The sequence below is a fragment of the Pteronotus mesoamericanus genome, unplaced genomic scaffold (genome assembly GCF_021234165.1).
Source record: "Pteronotus mesoamericanus isolate MK-2021 breed Mesoamerican mustached bat unplaced genomic scaffold, CSHL_Meso_final contig_101, whole genome shotgun sequence".
NCBI lineage: Eukaryota > Metazoa > Chordata > Mammalia > Chiroptera > Mormoopidae > Pteronotus > Pteronotus mesoamericanus.
In genome coordinates this window covers 15,024,977-15,043,653 of record NW_026555001.1, presented here as the reverse complement: position 1 = coordinate 15,043,653, position 18,677 = coordinate 15,024,977, and the positions used below count along the sequence as shown (strand labels likewise).

The 18,677-nt window shown below is 41.2% G+C and overlaps 1 protein-coding gene across 2 annotated transcripts; it reads left to right on the top strand.

Annotated features, from left to right (window-relative positions):
* Positions 1 to 947: 947 nt before the first annotated feature.
* GPN1 (GPN-loop GTPase 1) lies at positions 948 to 18,591 on the top strand. Of its 2 annotated transcripts, none has more exons than XM_054568573.1 (14): positions 948 to 1,087; positions 2,489 to 2,582; positions 3,940 to 3,979; positions 4,758 to 4,824; positions 5,572 to 5,609; positions 7,933 to 8,011; positions 8,210 to 8,304; positions 9,206 to 9,251; positions 9,927 to 10,073; positions 12,005 to 12,087; positions 13,415 to 13,454; positions 14,097 to 14,187; positions 15,722 to 15,829; positions 17,068 to 18,591. In XM_054568573.1, exons 1-14 carry the CDS (start codon positions 977 to 979, stop codon positions 17,151 to 17,153), a joined length of 1,125 nt encoding a protein of 374 aa, XP_054424548.1. In that variant the 5' UTR covers positions 948 to 976; the 3' UTR covers positions 17,154 to 18,591. The 2 variants fall into 2 exon arrangements, with proteins under 2 accessions (XP_054424548.1, XP_054424553.1); XM_054568578.1 differs by having other exon boundaries at positions 959 to 1,087; positions 9,927 to 10,013.
* The last annotated feature ends 86 nt before the right edge of the window (positions 18,592 to 18,677 follow it).

Sequence of the window (18,677 nt, the reverse complement as noted above, 5' to 3'; positions counted from 1 at the left end):
AAGGAGAGTCCTTTTAATCCAAAGGCTTAATTGTACATATAAATAAAACTAAATTCATGATTATTATTTTTAAGTTCTTCATTACTGGCAATTTCTGGAAAACATAAAGTTGATTATATTTTCCCATACAGGAGCAATGTTAAAATATGGGGTTATATATATTCGTGTATTAGGATTGAGCAAATAAATCACTGATCTAAACCATCAATATGTCAATAAAGTGTAAAAAAAAGAGAAACTACCCTAAAAGGCTATACTAACTTAAAATACTATTCCCAGTTTTATTAAATAAGCATTAATATGTCATGTATTAATAACCAAAAGCATTTCGTTACTATTACAAGCATATCATAGTAAGAAAATGTAATACGTGGCCTAAAACTAAAATATTTACTATAGCATTAAATAACCATATCATCTTGAGCGCGTTGCTAGGGAAAGATGGCAGAAGACACTAAAAAGTCATCAAATATTTAAAAACTTCCTTTTGGTACATTTCCCTAAAACAAGCGGAGGCATTCAGCCACCTCATTAATTCTTGAAGTATTTCACAGAAAACATTTTCAAAAGTAAAAGCTGACGTAACATACGTCCCCTTTGTCTTCCCTTCTCAATTTACTCAAAAGCTCTGATTCTAAGGGCTGCACTGTTTCCGTATCCTGCGAGCCCTGCCCTAGGGATCGCGTCCCATCTAGTTCTCCTGTGTAACACACCTCCACCCTTCCCTGGCCCAGCATTGCTATGGTGAGCTCCTCTTTTCCTGTTCCTCTCCAGCCTCCCAGCCCCTCCACTTCCCCGGCAGAGTACCCAATAGGCTCCCGAGCTGGGCGGGGTACGAAGAGCCCGGACATTCCTCGCATTTTTCTTTCTCAACAGGTTGGAGGCAGTTCCGTTCTCTTTCACAGCCCCCAGCGTCGCGGAGGCCTCTCTAGCCACGTGACCTCTCTATGGTAGAGTGGGCGGAACCAGGGGGAAGATGGCGGCGCCCGCAGATGTATCTGCGCCCCAGGCTTCTGGAGGTCTTCGGTCTCCAGTGTGTCTCTTGGTGTTGGGAATGGCAGGATCTGGGAAAACCACCTTTGTACAGGTGATGTACGTGGCGCGGGCGTAGTAGATGTGCGGGAGAGGTTGTGGAAGGCCAGGGAGAAGCGGAGGGAGATCTTTCTGAGGAGTTGGAGGTGGCCGGCGCGTGGCTTTAGGGGACCTGCTAGCAACTCCGGCCCCTTACTCGGCTAAACCTTCTTGGACTCTAGCATGGGGTGATTAGGCCTCCCTTTTGCGCACCCTGAGTGCATATTTGCTATCGCTTACCACCTTGTGCTGGAATTGTCCTACCGATAGAATTGCCGACTTTTTGAAGGCAGAGGCATACTAGTAACTGGTGCTACAACACAGGCTTTAATGTAGATTGCTAAAGAATTACGTGTTTCTTGTACACCTAAAGTATGGACAAAAAAGGGGTGCTGTAATGAGTCTAACTGAAAGTAACCTCACAGGGTGATGGGGTCATACATTTTTTTAATTGAATTTATTGGGGTGACATTGGTTATTAAAGTTATATAGGTTTCAAATGTGCAGTTCTATAATACGCCGTCTGTATATTGCATAGCCTGTTCACCACCCGAAGGCAAGTCTCCATCACCATTTATCCCCCTTTACCCTCTTCCACCTTTATCCGCACCCTTTCCATCTGGTAATCACCCTACTGTTTGTGTCTCAGGGGTTTTTTTGTTTGTTTGTTTTTGGTTTTTTGCTTAATCCCTTCACCTTTTTTACCCAGCGCCACAACCCTCCTCTCCTCTGACATCTGTTAGTCTCTTCTCTGAATATGTTTCTATTTTGTTTATTTTGTTCATTAGAGTCCACGTGTGAGTAAAATCGTATGGATCACAAATTTTTAATTGGGCAGGTCTTGGTGGGTAGTCACGCCCAGGCATATAACTTCTTCAGTAGGAGGTTTATATTTTCTCTAAGCAAGCCCTGTTTGTTGTTTTTATGCATCTAGGTTAACACACATTTGAAACGCTTCTTTTTTTTAAGAGAACACATAATCCTATTAACTATCCTGTAATCCAGTCCCCACCTTTCTTTTTCCCACTTTACATAATCTTCCTTACTTTATCTCTTAAATTCCAAATGCATAAAAGAAACTTCAAACATGTCATTCTCTGGAGCATTTGAAGTCTTGCTGCCTGGTAGCTGTCATCAGTTTGACTCCAGCGGGCACTGGGAATACAGTGAAAATTAGATTGACATGTTTCCTGCTTTCTGAACTACTGTTTTATTTGAGGTGATAGAAAAAACCCCACACAAAGCAAGTAAGACATGGAGAGTAGGGGAGGCTCTGTTTGGTGGGTAATAAAGAAAGGTTGCCTTTCAACTGAGAGTTGAATGTTGGAGGTGAATATTTCAGATAGAGAGAAATGTCCTTTGTCCCCTTGTCATGCCCTCTTTGTCTCACTCCATCCTGTGCCCCATATCTCTGCAGAGGGTCACAGGACACCTACATAGCAAAGGCTCTCCACCTTATGTGATCAATCTGGACCCAGCTGTGCATGAAGTTCCTTTTCCTGCCAATATCGGTGAGTAAACTGTATCATTTTGTGTAAAGTGCCTTAGGATGGAAAACCTCCAGCCTGCCAGTTTTCAATGCTGTCATTCTTTCTAAACTGTCTACTTTCATTTCTCTTGGATTTGCTAGAATCCCTAAACAGGCTTCTGCCTTATTCATATGTTCTTTTTGTTTATTCTTTCTCTTTCCTTTTCTTTACCACTCAGTTTTATTTCTCCTTTCTGACCCTAGGTTGTCAGGCTATTGTTATTTGGGAAAGTGAAGTGACAGAAAGCCAGTCTTCTCACTCTAGGTCATAAACCCTTCAACAGACTCTGATATAGATAACTTTTTATTTAGTTTCTTTTCTCAAAGTTTAGTTGGAGTATAAGGGTTCTTGTATGGTAGTTCACTTAATGATTTATAGGAACCTTGCTTCCACTCCTAAAGTTACTTGGAAAAATGTGCATATGTATGCATATGTGCATTGTTTTGGGGAGAGGTTCCCAGTTATCATAAAAGGAATCTGAGACTATAAAAGATAGGAATGGATGTGATCCAGTGTCATAATTCTTGGTAGAATCTAGGTTTCCTAATCTAGACTGTCACTGTGTGCTAAACCTCTCATCTTTTCTTAATCCTATTAAGATGCTTGCAACGCAAATAAACTAATAAAGGAAGGCCTTGCATTAAGCAGAGATCATTTTGGGAAGAGTTTGGGGGAAAAAAATCACCTATCTTCTCACTTGAATGATGGAATTCTAATAGTTGATGGGGTGGGTTTACAGACTGGTCAATAGGGTTAGTTAGATATTACTGAACATATTAAGTCCTTTCTAAAAATCTTTTCTGCGTACATTCAGTTAGTAAGAACTAAATCTTTTTTTCTTTATTTAGCTCCCTTTTTCTATGCATATGGTAACTGACAAGGTATTTAAGTTGCATAAAACTTTCCTTCTTAGCTCAGACCATCTCTATCATAATTTGAGAGCTCCTACCCTAACATCCTTCATGGGTTACTTGACAGTTATCCTTTGTAAGGACAGAGACCAATGTAAAGCTGGAGAAATTAGTAGAAGAGAATGCTGACAAGAGAATCCTAAAAGGCTAGTTTCAGTGTTTTTGTGGTAGGAAAAGTACAAAGCACCTTTTGCCTTTCTGTTTTCTTCACAGTCTTATTTTTCTACCACAGTTAAGTGGTATTAAAATTTTAGAAAACAAATTTGAAAAGTAACTCATGCCAAGAGAGAAGCTAATTTTTTTTCTCTCTCTGAGGAAGCAGAGATGACTTGAGAAACCTATTGGCTTAGGAATTATTGGTGGAGAGCCTCAAGTTATATTGTTTCTTATGTGTTAAATTCTAATTAATTCTTCCCTCCTTCCCCCAGATATTCGTGACACCGTGAAGTATAAAGAAGTCATGAAACAGTATCCTTTTTCACATCCTATTTGGTGTTCACTTGGTGGCTTTGAAAGAATATTTTTGCATTTCCTTGTGAAATATACTAGCAAAAGCATTTGATAGCTTTTAAGTCATTTTACTACGAAGATGAAAGATGAGTGTGGGAAGAGGTGTTACGGGTGACTGGAAATATTCTTTGAATTTAGGATTTCAGTTTTCTTACCGTCTTTCCAGACTACAGACTGTTGTAATTAGAGAGCATAGATAATGAGAGTCCAGCTGGTAGCGTGCCTGGGTCCCAGAAAATAGTGTTGCCTTGGAGGCTACATCCATTGGTCACCACCTCTTCTGATTGGGAAACCCAGAAATGAGTAGATTGGATAGGATCTACTCTTCATACATTGTGGTGTGAAATATATACTTTCCCTGTAGGTAAGTCTAGGTAGGAAGACCAATTATAATCAGCAGGTTGCCTGATTAATGAGGTTCAGAGCACAAGAGCTGTGTAGTCTTCACAGCTAATGCCAAAGGCTGTCACTGTCTGATGCATCTATTATGTTTTGGTCCCTTTAGTTTCTTCATTTTTCCTGGCCATCCCTAAAACAATAAAAAATGAAGATGACCTCGATGTGAACATTCCCTGTGAAGTTAAGGCTGTATGATACATAGTCAAGGATTAGCTTGCCAATACCCAATAGTGGACCACTAATGCTACAGTGTTGTTTGTGTGAATGATATCCTACGTGTGAACTTTATCATCTGAATTCATCTGTAAGCAATTTAAATCCTCAACTTGGTGTCCAGATATGGACTTGGGCCCAATGGTGGCATAGTGACCTCCCTCAATCTCTTTGCTACCAGATTTGATCAGGTATGTCTGTTGGTTTTCACTTATATAACGTGTGTAAAAACCTGTGATTATTAATGTCTCAGCTTGATAACATTGGGAAAGAAGAGCAATAAACCTGGGTATAAATACAGAAAATAAGTAGGCTTTTTGGTAGACAGAAGTAGGCTATGAGAGGATGATCAGGTTCATAACACTTCATGTTTCATATTTCTGACAACAAAAAAAAACAAATCCAGGAGACATGGGCCCCTTTTTGGGTTGGAGTGTTACTCTGAGGATGGAGTAAGGGGATGAAGGGTGAGGTGGACCAGCAGGCATGGAAGGGAAAATAATGGGGCTTTTACCTTGTGGCAGATAGTTGTCATCATTTTGACAGGTTTTCTCTGTCATCTTCTTCTGTAAGAGTGTTTTAAGAGTGCTTTGTTATTTGTTTGTTTTTGTTGTTGTTGTTTGTGTGTTTGTTTTTACCCCGATGTCATTCTGTGAGGCAGGCTATATTAACATTTTGCTGAAGTATCAGGAGAAGTGAGTTGACAGTGACAGATCATGTCTTCGGCTTCTCTGACCCTTGCACTGCGCTCCAGGTTGTTGCAGTGCCGCTGATGTGGCTCTGTTTCTTTGGTCCAGTGAGTTATTAGTTGGTGTCCTAAGACTGAGAACACAGAGAAGCAATAGTTGATGGTACCTTGGAGGCAGGCCACCTGGAAAGGGCCCTGTGGTTTTATGCTGAAATTGGATCCTGTTGTAATTGGCATCTTTTTCTTTCAGGTAATGAAATTTATTGAGAAAGCCCAGAACATGTCTAAGTAAGTGATTTCAGTTTAGTACACTGTAGTTAACGCATTTCTAGGCTCTTTTGGAAGATTTTGGGATAGCATCAAGTTTTGAAAAGGTATAGATTGAGATGAACCTGTTATAAGTGAAAAAGGGTAGGCAAGAAAATCATTCTAGAACGAACTTTAATAGTGTTCCACTCCACCCTGCCTGGTGTGGCTCAGTGGTTTGAGTGCCTGTCTGTGAACCAAAGGGTCGCTGGTTCGAGTCCCACTCAGATCCCTGGGTTGTGGGCCAGATCCCCAGTAGGGGGCATGTGAGAGGCAATCACACATTGATGTTTCCCTCTCATTCTCCCTTCCCCCCTCTCTAAAAATTAAATCTTTTTTTTTTAAATAGTATTCCACCCCCAGTCACTTTGGTGTGTGCCCATGGCCTCTTAGGAGATACTTTGAAACTTTGTCCAAGTTCAGTTGTCTATCTGCTTTCTCTTGGGAAACCATACTTGCTGGCATTAAGGTCTCTGAAACACCTTTCTAACTCTTATTTAAATAAATATAATTTACATAAATCAGAGAGAATATAATTGTTTTTTAGTTTTAAAAGTATCAAAATATGAAATAAAATTATTACCCATGGTTAACTCTTAATAGGTTTTTAAAAGATTTGCTTAAAAAAAATAAAGATTTTATTTATTTTTAGAGAGAGGGGGAGGGAGGGGAAAGAGAGGGAGAGAAACGTAGATCAGTTGCTCTCATACGCACCTGGACTGGAGACTGAATGTGCAACCCAGGCTTGTGTCCTGACCAGGGATTTTCACTCTGACATTTCACTTTGCAAGAGGATACCCAACTCACTCAGGCACGTCAGTCAAGGCAATAAGTTCACTTTTTTAAAAAAGATAACTCATTATTTTTGTAAAAGAGAATATATGCTCATTATAAAGAATTCAAACAATACGTAGTATTCAAAAGGTGAAATGATCACCCACTAGATTCCCACTAGAAATAACTGTCATTATTATTACTGTCAGTGACTATCATTCCACATGTTTCTATGTGTATGTACACAGAAGGATAAATGGATAAGGTATTTTACAAAAATAGGATCACACTGGAGGTAGTTTTAAAAAATATCTTTCTTGAGATATAAATTCAGATACCACAGAGGACACTTCTTTAATTCATACAATTTAGTGGTTTTTAGTATACTCATAAAATTGTGTATTGATCCCTACTGTTTAATTTCAGAACATTTTTACTATTCCAAAAGAAACCCCATACACATTGGCAGTCGTTCTGTTCTTCCTTTCGCCAGCTCCTGGTGGCCGCACCATTTTACGTTCTCACCAGCAGTGCATGAGGGTTCCAATTTCTCTTTATCCATGTCAGTGCTTGATACACCTTTGTTTCTGATTATAGCCTGCTTTGTGGGTGTGAGGTGGAATTGTATTGTTGTTTTGATTTGTATTCCCTCAGTGATTAATGATGTTGAGCATCATTGCATGTACCCATTGGCCATTGGTATATATTTGGAGAAATGTCCATTCAAATTTTTTGCTCATTTTTAAAAACAGCTTTATTGAGATATAACTCACATATCATGCAACTCACCCACTTAAAAGTGTACAACTCAGTGACATTTCTTATAGTGCAGCCACCACCATAATCAATTTTAGATCATTTTCACCACCTTAAGAAGAAACCCTGTATGTTTTAGCTGTCAGTCCCCTGCCCCTCTGTTCCTCCCTCTCTTCCACCTTTCCCAGCCTCACCCCTAAGCAACCAGATGGTTTCCCAAGAGATTTACTTTCTGGTTTTGCTTATCTCATTTTTTAAAGAACGTCTTTTTTTTTTTTTTAGATTGTAAATTTATTTTTATTTTTAATTTTTTTTTTTTATTGATTTTAGAAAAGACGAGGGAGAGATTGATACGTTGTTCCACTTATTTTTGCATTCATTGGTTGATTCTTGTGTGTGCTCTGATGGGGGATCAAACTCACAACCTTGGTGTATCGAGATGATGCTCTAATCAACTGAGCTAACTGGCCAGAGCTAATGCTTAGATCTCATTTTTAATATGGTATGTTTCTATAACTATTGCGGTGTCCCCTGTGATCATTTGTAGCAATTTATGGACTGCTGTTCTTACGCATTAGCCTGAATGTTAGACATTGAGCAGAGCCTGGGGGGATGTGGTATGCATTTTAAAGGCAATGGGAGGAAAGTAGACCTGGCAACGTGAAGAGGTTATTTGTTCAGATCTTGTATAACCAGATGATTGGTGTTTTGTGGGGTGGAATATTTTCAGCATTGGCCAAATATAATACTTCTTTAATGGTCTTTCTTGTGACAGATATGTCTTGATTGACACACCTGGGCAGATTGAAGTGTTCACCTGGTCCGCTTCTGGGACAATCATCACTGAGGCCCTGGTGAGTACCGTAGGACTTGTTACTGAGAGCTAGGCTGGGCAAACATCTTTTCATTGCCTGGGACCTTATGTGGGAGGGAGTTAGAGAAGCTCTCGCAACCCTGCCTCAAGTGATTCTCCCTTGCTAAAGAAGGTAGGAAAAGTTTGGGGACAGGTCATGAGCCCTCTGGCTAAGGCTTTGATTATTTTGTGGCTTTAGGCATCCTCCTTTCCAACGATTGTCATTTATGTAATGGACACATCGAGAAGTACCAACCCAGTGACCTTCATGTCCAATATGCTCTATGCCTGCAGGTAATTGATTATCGATGGGCATGATAATTACATCAAGGTATGAGGCCTCCTCTTCTTTTAAGTCCTGAGTGCTTACCCCTAGGTTTGTGCACAGTCAGATTTGCCACTCAGTTTAGTGGTCGTGAGTTGGAGCAGGGTCAGAAGAGAAGAGAGGCACGTGTGCTGTTGGCATTCTCTGTCAGCAGCTTCTCATCTTCCTCCCTTGCTGTACACAGAGGTTGCGTATGAATATGAATCCTCTCGTAGTTACTCCCAGTTTGGTGAAACCCAAGTCTAAATAGAATAGAGCTTTCTTTCTGTGTTATGATAGGAAGAGTGAAATTAAAACACGAGGAGAAATCATGAATAAGAGAGTTACCCATAATTCTAAAATACACTGGTTTGCCCCGAGTACGGTGTCATTAGGAGAGGAAGAACACGCTTCACTAGGATATGTCAGTGCATTAGGCCTGGGAGCGAGGCGTGCCATTGTTATAGCTGAGAGAGTTTGATTTTGGGAGTACACAACAGCCATCACCAACATTTGTCCCTTCTAATATGATTGGGAATGTCTTATTAGATGCAAGAAATCCTAGTCCATTTTTATACTAATTATGAAAAGACAATTATTTGGAAAAATAAACAACCAAACAAAAAACGACACACACACAGGAAACAGGATCAGTAGCAAAGCATTATTACTCAGAGAGAGAGAGAGAGAGAGAGAGAGAATGAGAATGTGTGTGGGGTGCTTGTTTGATGGTGGTTGTGGTTTTCCTCTTGGGAGAGGAGAATCTGTGCCTCGCAAGAATGGGTACCTTATGTCTGAACTCATTCCCCTTCTTTTTACTCAGTTCCAACAGGCTGGGTAAACAAGAGCTGAAGTGTTTTTACTAATAATGCCTTGATGTTTGATTTTCAGCATCTTGTACAAAACCAAGCTTCCTTTCATTGTGGTTATGAATAAAGTAAGTAGATCCTTACTGTTGTGATTCAGTACTATATTTCTTTTTCATCAGAACTTTGTGTTATTGGGAGATTTGAATAGGTGGGAAGGATTATTTCAGATGCTGGAGAGGAGATTAAGCCAAACTGAAACCGTCATAGGCACTTCTAGGAAGAAAATGCAACCAGATTGAATATTTGTGATGACTCTCATCCAGTTATTTTAGCCTAGGTAGAGCAGCCGCTCAACCACAGGGTGTAGATTATCCCTCAGAATCAAGACTGCGGGGGGTGGGAGGAGAGATGGGACTGGAAGTCTACTAGAAGTGGCAAACTAAAACACACATAAAAGAAACCCGCAAACTTCCCTCTTGGGCGATAGCTAGGATACAGCAGACTGCTTGCTTGACTTCAGAGCCCAGAATGTGCTGGCATCTCCTGTGGTCATGGTCATGTGGCAGTGGATAAAGGGCCTGCTTCATCCAGGAGAACACATATCTTTATTTCATTATTTACACTATACAAGAGTCTTGGTTGTTGGCATGTTACAGTAGGAAAGGAATTGGGGGAAGCAGAGAAAGAAAATATGAATAATTGCTTTTTGCTGTCACCACTTAATTAAAAATATTGGGTGGGGGGCATTGTTTGCTGTCTAAACTCAACTTTGGTTGCTCATAGTTGGCTTCTCTCTGGAACAGACTGACATCATTGATCACAGCTTTGCAGTGGAATGGATGCAAGATTTTGAAGCTTTCCAAGAGGCCTTGAATCAAGAGACTACATACGTCAGTAACCTGACTCGTTCGATGAGCTTGGTGTTAGATGAATTTTACAGCTCACTCAGGGTAAACGTTCTCTTCCACTCGTACTGATAACCTCTTAACGCATACAGCTGGCTTTGAACCCATCTTAGGAGGGAAGTTCATTACCTTTTGGAAAGTAAATTTTAAAGCATTTACTTATTAAAAACTGGAGGTGTAAAAGATAAATTAGAGGCCCTACTTTCAGTTTATGGTTTAGTTAGAAGAGAAGGCTGCGCACAGAATTGGAACAACGATGTATTGTGGTATCTTAAGAAAGATTGGAAGTTGGGATGATGGAGGTGAGAGGGCAGATCGCTTTTGAGATGAGAAACTTTGGAGGCTCTAACCCTGGAGGTGTGCTCTGAAGGAGGGTGAGATTTGTGTGAGCAAGAGTGGGTATGGGTGGCAGAGATCATGTTAATGGCCCAAGCCACGGCACTGGGGTACTGATTTTCTTAGAGAATAGACGGTGGTTTGATTTGATAGAGACTAGATAAAGAGCCCTGCTACTTATTTGGCTGTCATTATCTTTGTTGTTCAGTTCTCTCTTCTCCATAGACTTATTTCCATGACTTTTCAGTAGGCATGCTGCTTTGTTTTGCATTTGGTTGGCCAAAAAGTCCATATGGTTTCTTCTGTAAAATGAAAAACACATTTTTCATTTTTACCAATAACTTTATTGATTTGGAAATTTTTAGTATGTCGGTTATCTCCCATGTGGTAGAATGTTGATTGTTCTCAGTTAATGCCTCGATTTGATTGCTATCACTTCAACTGGTCTACCCAACCATGGAGCTTTGTCCAACAAGAAACCTCCAGCACGAAACTTCACAGTCTACTTTTGACATGTTCGATCAGTTACAACACCCTCTCTACTGCACAAATCTTTTTTTGCATTTCAGTTGTGTTTGTACCTTTCTTGACATAATAAAGCATAATATGCCAAAAATGTTGCATATTATCTTCCATCTTCAGCATTAAAATGGCTACACAAAATTCACCAATTTTGATGTTTTTCTTTAAATGCACGCTGATACATGACAGATAGTCACAATGCAATCTAACAAAATTGTTTCGAATGAAGTTAAAGACATCTAAGCGCTAATAGAGTCATCTTATGTAAAAAACCAAATGGACATTTTGGCCACCCAGGGTTAGCTTTATGAGGTCTGTCCAGAAAAAGTACAGCCATTGTTAATATAGCAAGAACAGTTTGCACAACATCGATGTAACCTGGCAGCCAAGGAGAGTGGACTGGAATGTGCATGCATGAATAATGGCAACTTCATTGTACTAGTCAGTGGGGGTGGTAGATGCTGTTGAGTGAGTGTGTGTACTGTGTGGCCATTGCATGCAAAATGGCTGAGTGAGTAGAGCAACAAATCTGCATCAAATTTTGTGTTAAGCTTGAAGATTCCTCTGTGGAGACTATTCAGATGATTCAGAAGGCCGCAGCTATGGGCAGCTGGTGATTGGCAGTTTCATTACAACAGTGCACCTGCTTATGCATCACACCTCATACACTTTTTTGGCAAAACTTCAAATCACTTAGGTGACTCAGCCCCCCTACAGGCCAGATTTGGTGACCTGCAAGTTCTGGCTTTTCCCAAAACTAAAATCACCTTTGAAAGGGAAGAGATTTCAGACCGTTGTGAGGTTCATGAAAATACAACACAGCAGTTGATGGTGATTGGGAGAACTCTGTGAGGTCCCAACTGCTGCTTTGAAGGGGACTGAGGTGTCATTGTTCTATGTGCAACATTTCTTGTATCTTGTATCTTCTTCAGTAAATGTCTCTATTTTTTATTGAACATGGCTGGCTACCTTTTAGACAGACCTTGTACTTGTTTGTTGCCAGAGACTTCTTGAAATAACTTCTTTTATGAAGATTTTATGAGATTTGAACACAATAATGTACACTGTTGCAAAATACACATTTGTTTTCCCAGTGGCATTAATGTTGCTTTTGTCAGGTGGTAGGTGTGTCTGCTGTTCTGGGTACAGGCTTGGATGAACTCTTTGTGCAAGTCGCCAGCGCTGCGGAAGAATATGAAAGGTGAGAGCAAAGGAAAATTCTATTGAAGATGTTCTTAGTAACCTGCAATTCTGGTAACGATAGCAGTTTTGCCAGCCAAAGCGTTTTGGTTTTCATAGTGTACGCATTATGCTTGAAATGAATATATGTACTGGCTGTGTACACTTAGGGGTAACAAGTCTCCATTAACTTTCAAACAAATTAGTGTAAAGTCTTCATTATATTGAATGATTAAGAGTAGGAGTTACCAGATTTTTTGTAAAAAGCCAGATAATAATTATTTTAGGCTTTGTGGGCCATATGATCTCTGTTGCAGCTGCTCAGTGCTGTCATTGTAACACAAAAGCATCCGTAGACAGTTTGTAAATGAATGAGCATGTCTGTGTTCCAGTAAAACTTTATTTACAAAAATAGTCAGTGGGCTTGATTGGGCCTGTTTGCCACATTGGCTGACACCCCGGCCCCGCCCCCAATTAAGAGCATAGACTTTGGAGTCAGACAGGTATGAGTTGTATTTCTGCTTTCTCCACTTAATAAGTGAGTCACCCTAGTAAGTTTTCCTCATTTCTGGAGCAGAGATTATCGCATTTATTGCTAAGGTCATTGTGAGGATTATTTGAGAAAACATCTGGAGTACCCAGCACAATTGGTGGCACATAGTAAACACATTTGATAATAAATGGTTGTCATAACTGTCGTCGTGATCAGTATTGGAATTCCATTTACCTAAGGGAAAGTGGAGTCAGCGCACATGGATGCTTTCCATAGGCCTGTAGCCTGTTAAATGGCTGTTTCCCAGCATGCTCTTTTGGCTTCATACTCGGCATGATCCTAACAACCATATTGTGCTTTTTGGGCACATTATATTAATTTTGATTCATCAGATAAGGGTTTTATGTGTGTGTGTGTGTGTGTGTGTGTGTGAGAGAGAGAGAGAGAGAGAGAGAGATCAGAACCTCAGGTTAGACTATTTTGCATCTTCATTGTTGCCCTGATAAACCACAATTCTATACTGGGCTTCCTGAAACCAGCAGACTTGAAAAAAGCTTCTCTTACTTAAGTATCTCCAATGTTTTGTCCAAATGAGTGGTAAGCTCATCTCTCCAGGTCTCTAGAGTTAGTCTTTCCAGCTCAGCAGTCAGATGTTTTCCTTCTCTCTAGTTTCAAGGTGAGGACAGGCGCCTTGGCTTTTAGTTCCGTAGGGGCAGGATTCCAGCAACGCTTGTTATGCCTGACATTAGTGAAGTAAGATTTTTTTTGTTGCCAGAGTCCTAGGAAAATAGAGGTGATGTGGGGCGTGCAGGAGAGCTCATTAAGCATGGGGATTTAGAAAGTGTTTCTCTTCCAGGGAGTATCGTCCTGAATACGAACGTCTGAAGAAGTCACTGGTAAGAGAGGAGGCCCTTGGTATTTTAGGTCCACTGAAAAAACAGCCTCAAACCTCATGCTATTACTACTTTTGTTTTGGCCACTAGGGTGTCTTTTAGATACTTATTAATTGAAATTTGTAAATTTAGTGAGTGCTGTCTGGATGCAAGAAGGCCCCTTAATTATTTTTCTTGTCTTTATCTGAAGTTTTAAAAATCAGATTTTTCCTGTTATATGTACTAAGCCCTCGTTGTGCCCTGTCCCGCCCCTTTTCCAAGGTCTATTTGAAGGCTATCTGTAGAATGTTATTAGGAACAGAGGGTTGGTTCCCAGCTCTTATTCCACCTGCTGGGGTGTCCTGCTCCTATCTGCTACGCTGAGCTTGTTGTCACGGAGCCTTCCTCCTACGTCTGCTTGAGGGGTCTTTTTATGTATCTTGTGTCCAGTTTCTAAACCTCCTGATTCCGTCTCCAGAGCCCTGCAGCCTGAACTGCTAACTTGGGCCCATGCTGCTCCGTGTTTTGTCCCCGTATCAGCCCCTTGCTTGCCCCAGAGTTTCAGTAGCCTCTGGCATTTGTATAATTGGTCGTCTCCTGTTAGAGGTCTGGCCTGTTAGAGGGGCTTCTTTTTGAATCTGATGATATTTTTCTCTGTATATACAGGCCAGCGCACAGAGCCAGCAGCAGAAAGAACAGCTGGATCGCCTTCGGAAAGATATGGGCTCCATAGCCTTGGACACAGGAACTGCTACAGGTATTGGAAGGTCTCTTAGTGTTAGGGACTCAAAGGAGGTACATTACTTCTACTCAGCAGGAGGATATTTATACTTAAGAGAGGAAAGAGAAAGGGGGGGTGTTTTCCTTATATAGAGTTGCATATTTCTTGTTAAATTTATTCCAAGGATTTTTTTTCTTTGTTAGTGTTGAAAATGGGCTTTTCTGAACCATTTTATCTTCTAACTTGTTATGTTTGTGTATATGAAGACTTTTGCTTTTTGTACATTAGTATTTTTAGTTCGCTACTTCACTGAGTTTTTATATTATTTGAGTTTTGTTATTGGTTCTCTAAGGATTTCTAGGTCGGTGCCCACAGTTAAACGTGTATACTCCCACCCATCCACACTTATTGATGGACTGGCCTTTAAAGGATTGAAATTTCATTCATGGAAGCTATTGTTATACACCTAGTAGAGAACAGCAAAGCCGCTTGGAGGAGGAGATGCTGGAAGTGGGCTGTGTTGACCAGTTACCTGAACTTGCCTCTGCCACCCTTGTTGTACACCTCAGCCACGTCAAGTTCTGTGTGCTGTGGTCTTTGGAATCAGTCGTGAATACACTGAGTGGCAACTGTTAATTCTACTTTTGCAAAGGGTCTGCTGTATTCAGATAGCCTGTTAAAGGCTGGGGGAGTTTCAGTAAATTATTTGAGGAAAATCACAAGTAGAGTTGTTTAATTCTTAGTTGGGTACATAATAAAGCATTGACTGTCAGATCACCTTGTCATCATCCTTTCTCAGGGCCACAGGCTTCTTGAGGTTTGTGCCCCTTGATGTCGCTGCTCTTTGCCACCACCTTCCCCAGTTGACTGCTCTTAACCTCTTATGTCCCTGAGGAGAAAGTGGTCGTGTTCTCCCGTGGCTTCAGGTTACTTGCGAGGTTGTAGGTTCTCATAGACCCCAACCCCAAAGGCTGATCCCCTGCCTAGGGATGACCTGATGAGACTTCTTCCTCATTATTGGAGCTCAGCCCTATTCAGTCTCCCTGAGTAGAGAATTTGCCTCTATTACTGTATCCTTTCCCCTCCCTCTTATTTGTGAATAATACCCTGGCTCCTCTACGCTAGATCGTTTCATGCTGTGTCCTCTCCAGACCCTCTTTGAACCTAGTTTCCACCAGGAACCTTCCTCAGTGCTCCACACTTACCCTTGACTCGCCAGCTCTTAGGATCTGCTCAAATGGCTTCAGCCTTCGTAAGAAAAGCCATAGTCTTTTCCAAGCTGTGAGCTGTTAAAAGCGAACAATGTTCCTACCAAAGGCTAGCTACTTGAAAATTACTTTCCTCAGTTTAAAATGAGACATCTTGAGTTATTGGGATAGTGGAAGGACTCTGTGAGCTAAGCTACTATAGAGATGTTAAGTGGTATTAACCGTCGCACTTAGAAGTAGGGTCCTGCCTTTGTCATGACCACTTTCATCCACCAAATTTAAAACACGGTTCCTTCCTGATTCAGAACCACCTTATTGAGGAGGCCTGTGTTCATGACATGCTGCTGGTGTTTTCTCTGCAGGCAGCTCGCCTACTGTGCGGGACCCTTCGGACCTGATTCTGACGAGGGGAACCTTGGAGGAAGAGGATGAGGAAGCAGACAGTGACACCGATGATATTGACCATAGAGGTGAGCGGTGGCGGGGGTCGGGGGGTTCGTGAAAGCACACTGGCCGCTTATCCTCACATCGCTTGGTCGGGAGCCTCCTGTTGAGAGAAGTAGTAGGCGAGAGGGGAGACGGTGAAGGACGCAGCACCAGGAAAGGGTTCCATGTCCCAAGGGTGGCTTTCCTGCTGAATGACTAACACTGAGCTGATTACAGGCCTTTTATTGCCTGTCTTCCCATCTTTAGGTCCTAACTTCGTTTGAGGAAGCTAGGGTCTTGTTTGTTGTAATTGTTTTAGGAATACATAAGGAGGCCTCAGCAGAGCTAAACTAGTCAGAAGGACCGTAACACCGTGAGGACAGACGGGACAATTTAGCATAGCTTTACGGACTGTGGACAGAATCTATGTCTTGAAACAACCCTTTTAGGTTCTAGCTATGACCAAGAGCAAACCTTTTTCCAGTGTGCTCTATGCCAACATGTAGAGTGCCTCATTTAATCAGATTTATTGAAATATAATTTACAGAGTAAAACCCACCATTTAAAAGTTCATAGGTTGATGAATTTTAACACATGTATATATAGACTTGTAGCCACCATCATAATCAAGCTGCAGAGCGCTCCATTACCCCAAAAGTTCCCTCATGCCTGTTTCTTTCCAGTTTCTTCCCGCATACCTAGTTCCTGCCAATCACTGATTGATAACCGTTGCTATAATTTTGGCTTTTCCAGAATGTCATATAATTGGAATCACAGTATTTAAATTGCATTCGACTGTTTTCACACAGTGTAATGCTTTTGTGATCCATCCATTGTTGTTGCATGTATCAGTAGGGATTTTAATTGTTGAGTAATATTCCATTATGTGGATGTACCACAATTTCTTTATGCCTTCACCACCTGATTGGCATTTGGGTTGTTTCCAGATTTTAGCTATTATAAATAAAGCTGCTATTAACTTTCATGAATAAGTCTTTGGGCATATGCTTTCATTTCTGTTGGTTAAAAATACATAGGAGTGGGACCTCATTTTACTTTATGAGGGAGGTGTTCTCCTCACAGATAAAGGAAATGTACATTTTGGGTAACTTGGTAAATAGAGCATGCTCTGAGAGATTTTTCCTCGCGGGGAAAAGTGAACACTTAGTTTCTTAGGAAGAGAGTGCTGTGTCTGATGGATGGGTGACAGCAGCTCTGATCTATGTGTCTGATGGGAAGTTGTAAGATAATTGACCTTTTGACCTTCTTATTTTCCTTGCAGTTACAGAGGAAAGCCGTGAAGAGCCAGCATTCCAGAATTTTATGCAAGAATCAATGGCACAGTACTGGAAGAAAAACAACAAATAGTTTCTAGAAGTCGAAAAGTTTGGAACTCTGTGCAGGAACTATCCTTACCTCTGATTGAGGTTACTATAAAGAACAATTTTGTTCAGAATAGCAGCGTTTCTCTTATTAGGGAGATCTCCTGACTTCGATGAAGCCAGGATTAGAAGACACTTGCACCTGGCAGTTAGATGCCAATTCTGCTTGGCCTTTTCCTTGGATGTTTGCAAGGAAGGATATTTTGTTCTTGGGTGCTGGTATTCCTTCAAGCCTAAAACTTCACCTTTTCTCATTTGAACTCAAGTACTTCTGCTGCTGACGGATGGAATAGAGAGAGAACCTGTTGTTCACTTCAGATGTCCGTTTTTAGGCTGGATCGGTGGCCTCGGTTTCCCTAGCACCTGGCCCTTGACCCACGCATTCCCCTCCTTTCAGTAGAATGGGGCGGGGAAGCATGAGCTTGTACAGAGTGGCAGCCAGTCAGTGTTGGTATGAGATGTGCCTCGTGCTTGGTAGCTCATTATAGGACACCAGGTTTGTTGAAGAAAGTGGGCAGAACATGTAATTAATAAATAAGAATCCTGTTTTTGTTGGTGACTTGGATAGTTTTAATTTTAACTTTGTTGTAAGCCCACCTGACATAATTTCAAATAAGAAACATATAATCACTTCTGTTCATCAGAGGTTTAAAGCCACCTGTCCAAGCCTGTCTCAGTGAGGTGATGTTTACTGGTTTCCCCTATACACACACGAGCTACCTGGTGTAGAGTCAGGCCCTGGTTATATTGTACTTTAAACTTAATGCAGAGTATCCTTGATTTACTCAAGGGCCATGGATTTGGTTCAGTTGGATGTTCCATATATAGTGATCATGGTAAGGGTTTTACCCTGCCTCCATTCTTCACAGGATCTTAAAGTGTAGTACATTTCTCTTAAGGAATTTTATCCCTGCGCAGTCTGTATTCCACTGGTTCTGAAAGTGTGGTTGCTGGACCAGGAGCATAAGCATCGCCTGGGAAATCGGTAGAAACGGGACACTGAAGCCCTGAATCCAGAAGTGGGGGTGGGTGGGCCCAGCACGCGGAACCACCGCTCTAACTGAGCCTGTGACAGTTCCGGGCCTGGTGAGCCTCGGCTCTTGGCTATCAGTCCTCCTGTGACCTGCTTTGTCAAGAGTGCCCAACTTTGACCACCTGGTACCTATTCTCCAATTGAAACATTCTAAAAATAAAAGTATTTTATTTTACCAAAGTTAATTCCAACATTCTATACCTAATGGGAACCACTGGTCTAAAAATTTGAACCTCTTCTTTAAGAGGAAACCATTTACATAGCAAAACTCTGAACATACCTGGTTTTTTCCCTTAGTGCCTTTGAATGCTTTTTCTTTAAAGAGTAACTTGTATGGATAGTGGGGGGAAGGAGGATGGGGGAGGTGGAAGAGGGTATGGGAGGATAAATGGTAATGGAAAAAATACATTAAAAAATAAAAAATGTATGGCCTACGCTGTCAGCTCCATAAGAGCAGGCACAAAGTCTTACTCATCT

Excerpts from the sequence above, each read along its gene's own strand:
- GPN1 (XM_054568573.1), top strand. The coding sequence starts at position 977 with ATGGCGGCGCCCGCAGATGTATCTGCGCCCCAGGCTTCTGGAGGTCTT. Across the intron at positions 4,825-5,571 it reads TTGCTACCAGATTTGATCAG|GTAATGAAATTTATTGAGAA; the intron begins GTATGTCTGTTG and ends TTTTTCTTTCAG. Across the intron at positions 8,305-9,205 it reads AATATGCTCTATGCCTGCAG|CATCTTGTACAAAACCAAGC; the intron begins GTAATTGATTAT and ends TTTGATTTTCAG.